The sequence below is a fragment of the Myxocyprinus asiaticus genome, chromosome 16, assembly GCF_019703515.2.
Source record: "Myxocyprinus asiaticus isolate MX2 ecotype Aquarium Trade chromosome 16, UBuf_Myxa_2, whole genome shotgun sequence".
NCBI classification, from domain to species: Eukaryota; Metazoa; Chordata; class Actinopteri; order Cypriniformes; family Catostomidae; genus Myxocyprinus; species Myxocyprinus asiaticus.
Window position 1 is genome coordinate 5,830,541 of NC_059359.1, and position 14,865 is coordinate 5,845,405.

Sequence of the window (14,865 nt, forward strand, 5' to 3'; positions counted from 1 at the left end):
CCTTTAATATACTTTCTCTTATCCCAGTTTAATATTTATAGACAACAGTAAGTAAGCCATTTGTAGGTTAATTTCCCCGAAAACTGTAAACGGTGTGTTTCTGTAGCACTTTCAAAACATTGCTCTGCATGTTTGAGCATCCTGACTAGCCCTACACAGCAATACTGGCTTGACCAATCGTGTGAGGTTTGGGCTTGATTTTACTTGATTTTATCAAGGGCACTTCAGTGCATTTTGCTTAAATGTTTGTTGTTGTTGTTTGTATGTCAGTGTCATTTCGTTCTATTGCATATGCTAATCAGACTTTGGGTCATTGCTCAAAGTTTAATGTGCTAACAAGAGCTTGTAATACTATGACTAAATATTCTTTAATTCGTGGAGAAGTGCAAGCAGAAAATACTTGATCAACAAACATGCTTTTTTATTTTATTCTCATTTTGAGAGTGAATGTTCATTACCATGCTAAAATGGCCAGCATTGCATTTTGGATGCTAGTTTGCTGCTTCCAATGGGACGTTGGTGTACTGGTTTGTCTAACAGGCTGTAGACAATAGACATCTGGCCTGCTCAAACTTCAGTCTGCAAAATGGTACATTTAAATTTCCAGCTTAACCAACAAGACAAGTTGAGTCAACAAATTCATTAGCTATGTTGGTGCCCTGCTTTATTGAACTCAATTGTGAGACAAGTTTCCTGTGTACATATTGTGAGGGGCACTATATGTATGATGCATGGAGAGGCTGTCTATTTAGAGCAGGGGTCGGCAACCTATGGCATGCAACAGCAAGAGAGAAGAACTAGTATTTTATTTATATGAAGTCCCTCGCACATGCATGCCAGTCTACTTCTTGATTTAATGCTTTCTCATAAACATGCAGCTTGTTTTACATGGTTTTATGTGGTTATGAAATGAATGGAAGCTAAACACTATTAAAGTGTGATGAGACTGTGCTATTCAGCAGACGGGCACAGTGAGTGCAAGACATTCGTGCATCATGAGCCCCTGATATCAATGCACAGATCAATTCAGGCAGCGCTTGAACGTTTTAAACGCGTCCGCATTGCGCCGGTCGTGCTGCGCAGTTGAGCGGATGACATTATTTTTGTATTTTATTTGTTGAATTTTGCTTTTAGAAGAACACTTTATGTAAATAAGAAAACATGCAATCAGTGTTTGAGATTTCCAACCCAGCATACACGCTACTTAAACCACAATGATGGTGACTCTTAAACTAATGTTCGTCCTAATTAATCTGGATACATTTCAAAGCGCCGTTTTCGTTTTCAAATTGCGCTCCGTCCACACTGCCGTTTTCAAGCATTTTCCAAAAGTTGCTCATCCACACTAAAACATATGTATGAAGACTCTTAAATCCCCTTACGGCACATGCGAAAAATCGCCGTTCCATTTACATTGTGAAACACAACTGGCCTCGTGTTCCATCGCCGGATAGCAATTCCAAGTAAACTTCCTGTCACCTTTGAAGGAATGCAATGTGAAGGTTTTACAAAGTACTATTTATCTTTAACAACATGGGCCGGCATATTGATTGTTTGGGTTGAATGGATCACATGACTGTGTCACATGACAACAAATACGTCATTGTTTTCAGATATCTCCGTTTTCCTTGTCCACACTACAACGGGGATACAGCATTTTGAAATTTATCCATTTGGGAGAGCATTTTCGAAATGCTCCATTTTTGCTGTCAGAAATTCTGTCTCAGTGTGGACAGATGGCCAAAACTTAGAGAAAAACATGCATTTTCAAACTAAAACGTATTATTGTTGACTTGGCCTAAAACGGTTCAAAAGTCTGATTCAAAATCCAAATTAAACCTGATAGTTAACAAGATTTCATTTTTAACATTTTATTACATAAAATGAATAATAAATATTTAAGATTCCATACAATTTCTAGGTAACTTATCAAATAAGCAACTTTGTGTCAGTCATTTATGATGGTTCTTTTCAGTTTGAATGGTTCTGTTGAGAATGACTTACTTTGTTTTAGGGGAGTCTGGAGACCTCAATGTTTTGTGTGTAAAAATAATAATAGTGATGAGTGGTGATAGCCCATGCAAAAGTCACAACCATGATGCTAGGGTAGTTCCGATTAATGCTTTTTGAAGTTTTAAATTAACAAATGTTAACCTACGTCCCTACCCTAAACCTAAACCTAACAATATCTATCAGAAAAAGCAAATGTAAGATGAAAAACGCAATTGCATATCATTTTGTTAAAACTTTCTATGACACTTTCGGCTCATGTGTCAACTCGTGTGCTCTTCAGGACACGTACCTGGTTCTTTGCATCACAAATGCAAGGCTCTATCAGTTGATCTACTGCACAATTTGATCACATTCAAGCAAGTTTGTAAATGTAGTTGGTTATGTAATGCAAACATTAAAGTGTATCACCTTAGAAGTCATGGACTATAGTACAACCCCAATTCCGAAAAGGTTGGGACAGTATGAAAAATGCTAATAAAACAAAAATGAGTGATATGTAAATTATATTCACCCTTTGCTATATTGAAAGCACTACAACTACACATTATATGATGTTTTACCATGTGAATTTCATTGTTTTTTGAAAATGTACAGTAATTTCAAATCAGATGATTGCAACACGCTCCAAAAAAGTTGAGACGGTGGCAATTTAAGACTAATAACAACCTGATGAGTTAAAATAAGGTGATGTGAAACAGGAGATGTTAAACAGGTGAGGCAATCGTGTCATAGTATATAGAGAGCCTCCAAAAACAGCCTAGTCCTTCAAGAGCAAGGATCGTTCAAGACTTGTCAATTTGCCAACAGACGCTTCAGCAAATAATCCAGCACTTTGAGAACAATGTACCCCAAAGACAAATAGGAAGGATTTTAGGCATTTCACCCTCTACAGTGCACAACATAGTTAAAAGATTCAAGGAATCTGGTCAAATCTTAGTGCGTAAAGGGCAAGACGAAAACCATTTCTGAAAGCGTGTGATCTCTGATCCCTCAGACATCACTGTCTTAAAAAACGGTATTAATCTGTTATGGATATCATGAACATGGGCTTGGGATTACTTTAGTAAACCTTTGTTAGACAACACCATTCACTGCTGCATCCACAGATGCAAGTTAAGACTTTACTATGCAAAGCAGAAGCCATACATCAACATTGTCCAGAAGCGCTGCCGACTTCTCTGGGCTCGGTCTCATCTTAGATGGAAAGTTGAACAGTGTAACTGTGTTTTTTGGTCCGATGAATCCATATTTCAAATAGTTTTTGGAAAACAAAGCCATCGTGTTATTCGGGCCAAAGAGGAAAAGGACCATCCAAGCTGTTATCAGTGTCAGGCCCAAAAGCCAGTGTCTGTATGGGCAAGGGGTGTGTCAGTGCCCATGGCATGGGCAACTCGCAGATCTGTGAGAACACCATGAATGCAGACAGATATGTAAAAATTTTAGAGCAACATATACTGCCATCCAGCACCATCTTTTCCAGGGACGTCCCTGCATTTTCCAACAGGACAACTTCAAACCACATACTGCCCGGATTACAAGTGCATGGCTGTGTAAGCAGAGAGTGTGGGTGCCAGATTGGCCTGTCTGTAGTCCTGACCTGTCTCCAAATTAAGAATGTGTGGTGCATTATGAAGCATACCATACAGCAATGAAGACCCCGTACAATTGTGCAGCTAAAGACCTATATAATGTAGGATTGGGGGAAAATTCCACTTTCTAAACTTAACAAACTTGTGTCCTGAGTGCCCAAATGCTTAATAAGTGTTATTAGAAGAAATGGTGATGTTTCACATTGGTAAACACTCGACTGTCCCAACGTTTTTGTTGCGTGTTGCAATCATCTGATTTGAAATTACTGTAGATTTTCAAAAAACAATGACATTTTCAAGGAAAAACATCATATAATGTGTAGTTGTAGTGCTTTCAATATAGCAAAGGGTGAATATAATTTACAAATCACTCCTTTTTGTTTTTATTAGCATTTTTAATACTGTCCCAACTTTTTTGGAATTGGACTTGTAAAAGTGTTTAGATGTCAGAAGATAGCATTGTGTGAGGAACAGGGCGATAATCTTCCGTATTACTCGTGATTTGTGTACTGTTCATTTCACCAGGAAACTGCCACATTACGTACAACAAGCTACGTAAAAATAATTTAGCAAAAATGTAAATATAGTAACGTGTTTCTATGAGACCAGTGTGGACCATTAAATTGGATTTTCATTTGCTTTTCTATAATTGTCGACAAAGTGTGTCACAAACATCCTTATTTTAAAAAGAAAACTGACTGTAGAGGAAGACAGTTTATGTTAATGCTTGCTTAATCACAACTAGTGCAACACAATTCCACACTAATACGTTAGTGGTTGAAAACGTTCAATTTTGTAAAAAAAAAATTACATTATCATTTCCCAAAGTATGCGGTACTGAAGAGCATTTTCAAAAGTCTCTATTTTTGGTGGAGGAAAACACCAATCCAGTATGAATGAGATTCATAAACGTAGCAGAATTAAGGCATTTTTAACCAAAAACATTGTAATATGGGTGTTGCTTATTCAAGAATGCCATGCATACTTGAATTGCATCATAAATTGGATTTTGTCATTTTGGGACGCAACACGATGTGAAATCATGCTTGCGTTCAAATACATATGTGAATATGTTTTAGGCTTTGGTATTCACTCAAATGGATGTTGTATTTCAGTACATTTTATACTCAAATATTAAAGGAATATTCTGGTTTCTATGCAACTTAAGCTCAATCTGTAGTTTTTGTGTCATTATAAAAAATAAAAAAAAAATACATTTTCGACTCGTCCATCCTTTTCTTTAAAAAAACAAAAATCGAGGTTACAGTGAGGCACTTACAATGGAAGTGAATGGGGCCAATTTTTGGAGGGTTTAAAGGCTGAAATGTGAAGCTTATATGTTTATAAAAGGATTAAAATACATTTTTTTGTGGTTTTTGCATTTACAGTGTTAAGTCATCATAACAACGGAGATGTAAAATTGGATATAACTTTACACAGATAAGGTTAATAAGTGATTTTATCACACTAAAATCATGTTAACATGCACATTGTTTACATATTTTAGCTATACTTTTGAAACAGTGAGTATTTTAAGGTTTACAGACTGGCCCCCATTCACTTCCATAGTAAGTGCCTCACTGGAACAGTCACTGGATTTTTCCTTTTTTTTTTTTTTTTTAAGAAAAGGAGGGACAAGTCGAAAATTTAATTTGTGGTAATCAACATGCCACAAATGTTGTTGATTGAGCTTAACTTGTATTGAACCCAAACTCATCGGGTAACGAAAATGTTTACTTTTGTGTGATAGTGTGTAACGGGAGCCAGCTGGTACATGATAGCTGTGCGGTATGTGTAAACCTCACTTCCCTGGCCTCATGAGATGCACTAGCTACTGACGCTGTAGCCTTTAGCCTCCTTGTTAGCGTGCCCGCCTCCCATGCCGGCTGACACCGGTTCGAATCCCGCTTGGAGCGGGTGGAACAGGACCAGCTATAAGTGCATCTACTCTGATTGTTGTTCGTATAAATTTCGAGATCACTGTCATGTCGACCAGCAAAACATAAACAAAAAATTACTAAAGTTGCACTTTTCAAAAAAGATACCTGTAACTCAAATATGTTCCTGAAGCTCAACTGAAAGAGTATGGCACTAGCAACACCAATCTCATGGGTTTGATTACCAGTGAACACACATACTTTGAATGCACTGTACATTGCTTTGGATAAAAGTGTCTGCCAAATGCTAACATTTAAACGTAAATAATGAGAGCTAGGGGCCAGTTTCCTCTTTCTGCAGATTGAAGTGTTTGGCATCTTTGCATTGTAATGCCAGTCGGGTTTCTTTGTGTGTAGCTTATGACATCATTGTTTGATTAATCTTACTATTATCTGTTCAAGCACTTCGACTTATCCATAATGTAGTCAAGAGATGAGTGCTTTAATGAGTGATGTAGTGCAAATTTGGAGTCCAAGACTGCCACTATAATGAATATGATAATACTTCCTTATTTTGTGATATATGCAGCAGTCCTCTGCTTTTTATGCAAGACCGAGCTCATAAATAACGTGGACAGAGTTTTAACATTAATTAATGACATGCAACGCGGACATACTTTAAAAGCTCATGCATGCATAATTACACCACATTGTTGCATTAGCACAACGGGATGGTTAGTGAGCAGCATGGGATCGATGTTAAATCCAGGAATCTAGATTCCAGGAAGTGTACCGAAACATTTGTTCCCAAACCAGTGAGTGTAAATGTATGAAGTCAAAGTCATTTGTTAACCTAAATAATCCTGCAATCTTTTAAAGGTGATCTTTTTTGCCAATTGCTACATTTCTAAACAAAGTAATAGTATATAAGAATAGTGTTTTTGAAGAACTTGTTTAAAATGATGTAAATGCACATGAGATAAAGACTCTTGTCATATCAGTCTTACAGAAAATGCTGCTTTATGTTAAGATCATATAACCAGTCGAATATTACTTGCTTTATTTCAATATTGCCCTGTAATTGGATGCTTACTCATGGAATAAATTATTATAAATTATATTATATTACATTATAAATTATACGCCTGTTTTGGCATGATGCTGCATTTACGTACACCAGTAGATGTAAGCGCACAATAAACATGACTAGAAGTTAGCAGATTAAAAAGTCACTCCTTTTTAATTGTATTTTCATGTATGATTTTTATAATAGCACTGTACTTTTTAATGTCTTCAACAAAGATGCACAATGGCATGTTTTACAGTTATGTTTTTGATCAATATAATGCTGCATTTTAATGCTGAACGTTATAATTGTGTTGTTATATTTTTGAATTTTAATTTAAGTTTGAAATTTAATTTCAGTTTAAATAAAATTTGTATGTCTGTTTTATTTAGTTAGTTTTAATTTAGTTTTAGTTTTTCTTTCTTTCTTTTTTATTCTTATTTTTTAATTTTTTTAAAGATGGCAGCTTGTAAATTTTTTTAAAGATATATATTGATATTTAAAATATATTGTGTATTTAAAACTTTTTTTAGTTAGTTTTGAAGTCATGGAAATGTATTTTACTTTAGTTTCAGGTATTTTCAATTGTGTTAGTTTATTATGTTATTTATATGTTATTGTATGTTGTGTTATTTTTATTTCAGTTAATGAAAATATATATATATTTTATTTTCATTTTAGTTTTCATTATTGATAACACTGTGTCCCAATGTTTAGTAGATCAGAATCCTTGCTAGTGCTTGAGTTTGTGTTCATGATGTAATGATTCATGACATAGGGAGCTAGGGAGCAAGATGAGACACATCCTGAGTCTCCACAGAGCTGATCATTAATGAGAAAAAGAACACAGGCAGTGAATACATCATCATCGTGGGTGGGAGTTGACAGTGCAATAACTCTGTGTTTTTGATGTATTATAGCGGAGTGTGGGGGAAGTTTTAAAGGTGAATCATCAGGACGGATATTGTCTCCCGGATACCCGTTTCCCTATGACAACAACCTGCGTTGCACATGGACCATCGAGGTGGACTCTGGCAACACTGTCAGGTGACTCAATATTAAACTTGAGAACAGCCGCTGCATGGAAATGCAGCTGGGTCATTCCTACTATGCAATACATTTAGGTGTTTCCATCATATTTGTCTTAACTTCCTGAGACCCGAGCTTCACTGCTGTGTGCATTTTCCATTTCCCTCCTTTTTGATTTGTAACCCCTTTTGATTTCTAGTAGCCCTTAATAAGCATGAAAAAAAAAAAAAGTCTACAGCAAATAGTTTCCCTAAAATTTGATGATAAAAACATATGTGGACAGTGGGACTACAGTAAGATGTGAAATTTTAAATAATACCAAGCTATAGAAAGTCAGATTTTTGTTTTATCATATTGTTTAGTATGTTTCCAGGAGTGTTGGTTATTCATGTTTTTGAGATGTTACAGACATTACATCAGAAATTAGCATAATTAGCTTGGATTCAAAGTAATGGCCAGAATCATCCAATCACAGCCAAACATGTTTAAAATAAAATGATACATTATAAATGTCTGCCAGATATGTTGATTGGTTCAGACATCATCTGTAGCCTGAAAATGCACTTTTGAAAGGATTTGAATGCACTTAGCTGCATAGAAAGCTCCCTTGCTCCCTATTTAGTGAATGACTTAACCTCCAGTGTGCTGTCTGTCTGCACTGATTTCAGAACAGTTTCAAATGCAACTTATTTTCATCCTAACTCCATTTAAAGCCTCTGAAAGCAACATTTTTCAGCTCTTGGATGAACCCATTGATTCTCATTATGCTAGAGTACACATTAGTTTATATTGTGTTTATCAACATGGCATTTCTCGTTAAATCATTTTCATTTTAAAAATGGTATATCGGATGAAACTAGAGACTCTACTTTTTTGACTCAAACAGGTTTCAATTAAAAAAAACTTAATTAGGTTTCTTACCAGATGTGGTTTTGTTCGAGTTTCTCCCAAAGACAAACTCCGCTGTGGTCAGCACCATGTTGTTTTGTCACATGACTTGTTTAAATGAAAGTCAATTATGTATTGCAGATAGCAAAGCCAAAATATCACAATATCACAATTATCACACGATCACAATTAACTGAACATAAAGGAGAATTTTAAACACTTTCACTATTTTGTTTGGAGCAGATGGTACCGTTTTTTCCATGTCCACAGGCGCTATGCACTAACCTCTAACATTAATAACTGGAAATGTATTAAGAAATATTCCAGGTGTTTCTTTGCTTTTTGCTTCTCCAATCAAAATGTTTCAAATAAAACATGTTTTCTGGGGATCATTGTTTAAATTGGTGATTAATTTATAGTTTTGTTCCAGTGTCCACATGATCACTTTCCATCCTGTTAGACTGTGGTAATATCCCTTTAAATAACAAAAGCCAGTTTCCTAATCAAATTATCCTGCAGAAAGTGACCTCATTTTGGTTGGAAAACAAAAGCACAAGCATCCGTAAGTGTTAGCAATAGAACTGATGAATTCTGTGATGTTTTGTGCTATTAGTTGTTTTGTCTCACTCAAAAACCTTTCATCCTGTTTTATAAAATTACTGAAATAATACTAACATTTCAAAAGATAGTTATCGAATTTCAAATTTTAAAATGAAATTCATTTTGATTGAGGTCGTTAACCTGACATTTTTTTTTTTGTTTGTTTGTTTTTTTTTTACAGTGTGTTTATGATATCATGTGCTGCTTTAGTCCTTATTTGACCAGCTTGCTCATTAAAAACTGAAGGTCCGCTTTAGAAATTATTGTTTATTCGTTTAGTTTTTATAAGCTGAGAGCTCTTGGGTAGACACAAATCTTGGTGTTTTTAAAGGGGTCATATCAAGAGGAATCAAATCAAATTGTCCCTGATCTTTTCAAATAAAAGTTCAATGCTCTTCGAAAAACAAACTGTAACTTTTAGGCACGTTTATGACACATTGCCCACATTTACAGATCAACAACGTCTATTCAGTGTTGAGAAACTTGGCACATTCAGTCACAGTGAAGTAATGAGGAGGAAGAAGGATAGATGCTATTATAAAAGAACTAATGATAATGATTATAGTAAAATGTGGGTAAGTCTGTCAAACCTTGTGCTACTGTTCCTTCTGAAGAATCCCTACGTAAGAAACAAATAGCTGAAGTTTATATTTAACAAGTTTCCTGATCATTTCAGTCTGATCTTAAAGGGATAGTTCACCCAAAAATGAAAATTCTCTCATCAATTACTCACACTCAAGCCATGCCAGATATATATGACTTCCTTTCTTCTGCTAATCACAAACGAAGATTTTTAGAAGAATATCTCAGCTCTGTGGGTCCATAAAATGCAAGTGAATGGTGACCAAAACTTTGAAGCTCCAAAAAGCACAGAAATGCTCTATAAAATTAATCCATATGACTCAAGTGGACCTCAGGGAAAAAAAATATAAAAGTCCTTTAATAGCATGTTTTTTGGTCTTTCAGTCTTCAGTTCTTGGCGTTTGATACAGAAGCATCTCATGACATCCTGAAGGTGTGGGATGGACATCCCGAGAACGAGATGGCCCTGAAGGAAGTGAGCGGTTCACTGTTACCTGACGGTATTCACAGCACTCTTAACGTGGTCACCATCCAGTTTGAGACGGATTTCTACATCAGCAAGTCTGGATTTGCAATTGACTTTTCAAGTGAGTACCTTTTTTTAAAACCAGAACACAATATTCAATTTCATAGTACACAGCTCCAGTTAGCGGTTGGCGGTAAGGTTTGCCCTTACAGTCACACAAAGTGTTTCTGCACTCAAATTTAGCTTATTTATTTTTGCAGTTTATAACTTTGTGAATATTCTTTTCCATAACATTGAATCTGGTAAAAACAAAAGCGTTAATTCATAGTTTAAACTTTATCTGTATGATGGGGAAAATTGCATTCATAAAGCAAGATGCCTTAAATTCAAGCCCAGTCTTTAACTGTTTATGATGGATTTACAACTTCTATATTCTCGTCAGAAAATATCATAGACTACAAAAGCTATGAGAAAATCTCTATATTAGTTATTTGAATATTGAATTGATTTTGAATAAACTGTAATTTATTTTTCCTTCATGATGCACCACCCTTGTGGTATGATTTATGTCCTTCTAATGACCGTGGTGTGAGCTATCAATCAATATAATCAATATAATAATCTAAGACCATTTAACTTTAATTTTACACTTGGCAGAACATATCCTGTAAACACGTTCTGCATTAATTACATGGAAATAATTCATCAAAACAGTTGGATGATTTTAAAATGTAATTTATAATCACTTTGACATGTATTGATCATGATACAAACAACTGCAACACAATGAACAGTAAGCTGTAAAGAGAAAAATGAATGAAAGACCAGTAATTGTCACTCATGAACGAATCGTTTGTCTATGGTGAGCCTGGTAGCGGTCACTTTACAAATTAAAGAAAGACTCGGATACAAAGACCGAGCCGGGAGATGATCTAATAAATTCTGTTTCCTGTAGAGCCTAGATGGCTGTCACGTGACAAATGAACGAAATGACTTGAACAAAGATTCGTTTATTTTGCTGAACAAGATTCAAAGATCAAAGCCAGTACAGTGATCCGATCTTCCCATGACTACACGCCACTGTTTGTGTCCATGTTTGTTTCATAATCTTTTGAAAAACATTTATAGCATTAGATTCAAAAAATTGTATTTGATGACTTTTAAAAAGTCCAGTGGTGTAGCCGTCAAGTAAAAAGTATTAAAATACTTTCCTTGCTCCTCAAATACGTGACTCTAAACAACTTCATAATTAATTTCAAAAAAGTATTCAAGGTAAAACATATTTTTTACAAACATCATGAATTTCTGAGTCATGAATATCAAGAAGTTTTCTTTTAGGGTTACTCCATTTGACCTAAACAAAATACTTCACAGAGTCGAGATGACCTTTTTTTATAGACAGTGCCTCACCTGAGTGTGTAGATGACATGAAGTGAAAGTCTGAGGTTAGTTTCGTTGATATCATTAATTATTCCAAGTTGTTATGCAGCCAACAATGGCACAAGTTGATTCTGAAATTCATTTTTACACCAAGTAACACTTAAGTGGTTGTTGTTCTTCTCTGGATTGCTCATTTTGGCAGTTTTTACTTGGCGTCTCGAGACTAGAAATACAAAACAGGCAAGTAGAATCATCATGGTGCCGCCCAGTGGTTGCTCAGGAAAACTGTGGATAGAAATACACAATGTGCTTAAGTTAACAACACACAAGCAATTTTAATATTTCATGTCTTCATCCCATTAAACATTCACAGTGCTGTGGAAAAAGTAAATGAACCCTTGGATTTAATAACTGGTCAATCCTCCTTTGGCAGCAATAACCTCAACCTGCACAATGTTCAGAAGGAATTTTGGACCGTTCTTCCTTACAGAACTGCTTCAGCTCAGCCATATTCTTAGGATGTCTGGTGTGAATAGTCATTCCACAGCATCTCTGTTGGGTTAAGGTCTGGGCTCTGATTGGGCCACTCCAAAAGGTGGATTTTCTTTTTTTGAAGACATTCTGTAGTGGATTTACTTCAGTGTTTAGGGTCATTGTCCTGCTGCATCACCCAACTTCTACTGAGCTTCAGCTGGCGCACAGCCACCCTAAAATTATCCTGTAGGATATCTTGATAAACTTGGGAATTCATTTTTCCTTCGATGATGGCAAGCGGTCCAGATCCCGAAGCAGCACAGCAGCCCCAAATCATGATGCTCCCTCCACCAAACTTCACCGTTGGGAATGATGTTTTCATGTTGGTATGCGGTGCCCTTTTTACGCTATACTTAGTGCTGCATGTTCTTCCTAATCAATTCAACCATAGTTTCATCAGTACACAAAACATTTTCCCAGTAACGTTGTGGAGTGTCAAGGTGGTCTTTGGCAAACCTTAGGCATGCAGCATTGTTTTTGTTGAAAAGAAGCAGATTCCTTTGTGGTGTGCACAGCATGGTTTAATGTTGCAATGCACAACATGGTTTAATGTTTTCTGTATAGTAGACTCATGAACAGAGATGTTAACCAGTACCAGTGATTCCATCAAATCTTTAGCTGTCTATCTAGTGTTCTTTTTTTACCTCACTGAGCATTCTGTAGTGTGCCCTTTGAGTAATCTTGGCTTGGCTTGGCCACTTCTAAAGAGAGTAGCCACAGTACTAAATACTATATATATAAAGATTGTTGCATCATTGACCCTTATATAAATATACACTACCGTTCAAAAGTTTGGGGTCACTTGCCTGAAATGTTTCTCATGATCTTAAAAATCTTAAATGTTTGAAATTAGTTTTGTAAACAAAAATATAATTGTGCCAACATATTAATTTATTTAGTTACAAAACGAAAATGTTATTTAAAAAAAAAAAAAAAAAAAAAGTTTTTGAAATGGATGACTTGAACCGAATAATTAAGAAAAGCAGCCACTAAGTGCCCAATATAGAGTTGTGCTCAAAAGTTTGCATACCCTGGCAGAAATTGTGAAATTTTGGCATTGATTTTGAAAATATGACTGATCTTTTATTTAAGGATAGTGATCATATGAAGCCATTTATTATCACATAGTTGTTTGGCTTCTTTTTAAATCATAATGATAACAGAAATCACCCAAATTGCCCTGATCAAAAGTTTACATACCCTTGAATGTTTGGCCTTGTTACAGACACACAAGGTGACAAACACAGGTTTAAATGGCAATTAAAGGTTAATTTCCCACACCTGTAGCTTTTAAAATTGCAATTAGTGTCTGTGTATAAATAGTCAATGAGTTTGTTAGCTCTCACGTGGATGCACTGAGCAGGCTAGATACTGAGCCACGGGGAGCAGAAAAGAACTGTCAAAAGACCTGCATAACAAGGAAATGGAACTTTATAAAGATGGAAAAAGATATAAAAAGATATCCAAAGCCTTGAAAATGCCAGTCAGTACTGTTCAATCACTTATTAAGAAGTGGAAAATTCGGGGATCTCTTGATACCAAGCCAAGGTCAGGTAGACCAAGAAAGATTTCAGCCACAACTGCCAGAATAATTGTTCGGGATACAAAGAAAAACCCACAGGCAACCTCAAGAGAAATACAGGCTGCTCTGGAAAAATACGGTGTGGTTGTTTCAAGGAGAACAACCTTTATCCTTTTCAATCTTTATAAAGTTCCATTACCTTGTTAAGCAGGTCTTTTGACAGTTCTTTTCTGCTCCCCATGGCTCAGTATCTAGCCTGCTCAGTGCATCCACGTGAGAGCTAACAAACTCATTGACTATTTATAGAGAGACAGACACTAATTGCAATTTTAAAAGCCACAGGTGTGGGAAATTAACCTTTAATTGCCATTTAAACCTGTGTGTGTCACCCTTGTGTGTCTGTAACAAGGCCAAACATTCAAGGGTATGTAAACTTTTTATCAGGGCCATTTGGGTGATTTCTGTTATCATTATGATTTAAAAAGGAGCCAAAAAACTATGTGATAATAAATGGCTTCATATGATCACTATCCTTAATTAAAAGACAGTTTTTTTTTGTATGATCAGTCATATTTTCAAAATCAGTGCCAAAATTTCACAATTTCTGCCAGGGTATGCAAACTTTTGAGCACAACTGTAGATGGGAACGCCTTCAATACTGTTTAAAAGCATCCCAGGGTGACACCTCAAGAAGTTGGTTGAGAAAATGCAAAGAGTACATTTCTGCAAAATCTAGTCAAAGTGTGGCCACTTTGAAGATGCTAAAATATAACACAGTTTTGATTTTTTTTTTTTTTTTTTTAGTCACAACATAATTCCCATATTTCCATTTCTATTATTCCATAGTTGTGATGACTTTACAATTATATTCTAAAATGTGGATAAAACTAAAAATAAATAATGAGTAAGTGACCCTAAAGTTTTGAACGGTAGTATGTATAAAAAAAAAAAATGCTTATGCTTATTGTTGTGACCCTAGGGTCGAGGTGTAACATAGATAATGATTTCTGAGTACCATTTATATATATATATATATATATATATATATATATATATATATATATATATATATATATATATATATATATATTTATTTATAAACATCACTAACAAAAGGAAGCAAATTGACTTCAGTGTTGGGCAAGGCCAAAATAATAAACAAAACACCAACTACTTATACCATTAACAACTAAATAGCCTCTCAAAAGGTAAATTAAACAAAAATACAGAGTTCTTATCTTTCTACCTAACTAAACCAATAAACAGGAGAAGATGTGTACATATAAAATAAAGGGCACCCAACCCCTTACGGCTTCCGT

The 14,865-nt window shown here is 35.4% G+C and overlaps 1 protein-coding gene across 1 annotated transcript in view; it reads left to right on the forward strand.

The window, feature by feature from the left end:
• csmd3a (CUB and Sushi multiple domains 3a) overlaps positions 1 to 14,865 on the forward strand; it is a 437,506-nt gene that overhangs the window by 207,844 nt on the left and 214,797 nt on the right. The window contains exons 26-27 of the mRNA XM_051721095.1: positions 7,466 to 7,592; positions 10,029 to 10,231. Coding sequence (XP_051577055.1) covers positions 7,466 to 7,592; positions 10,029 to 10,231 — 330 coding nt within the window. The remainder of the gene's footprint in view (positions 1 to 7,465; positions 7,593 to 10,028; positions 10,232 to 14,865) is intronic.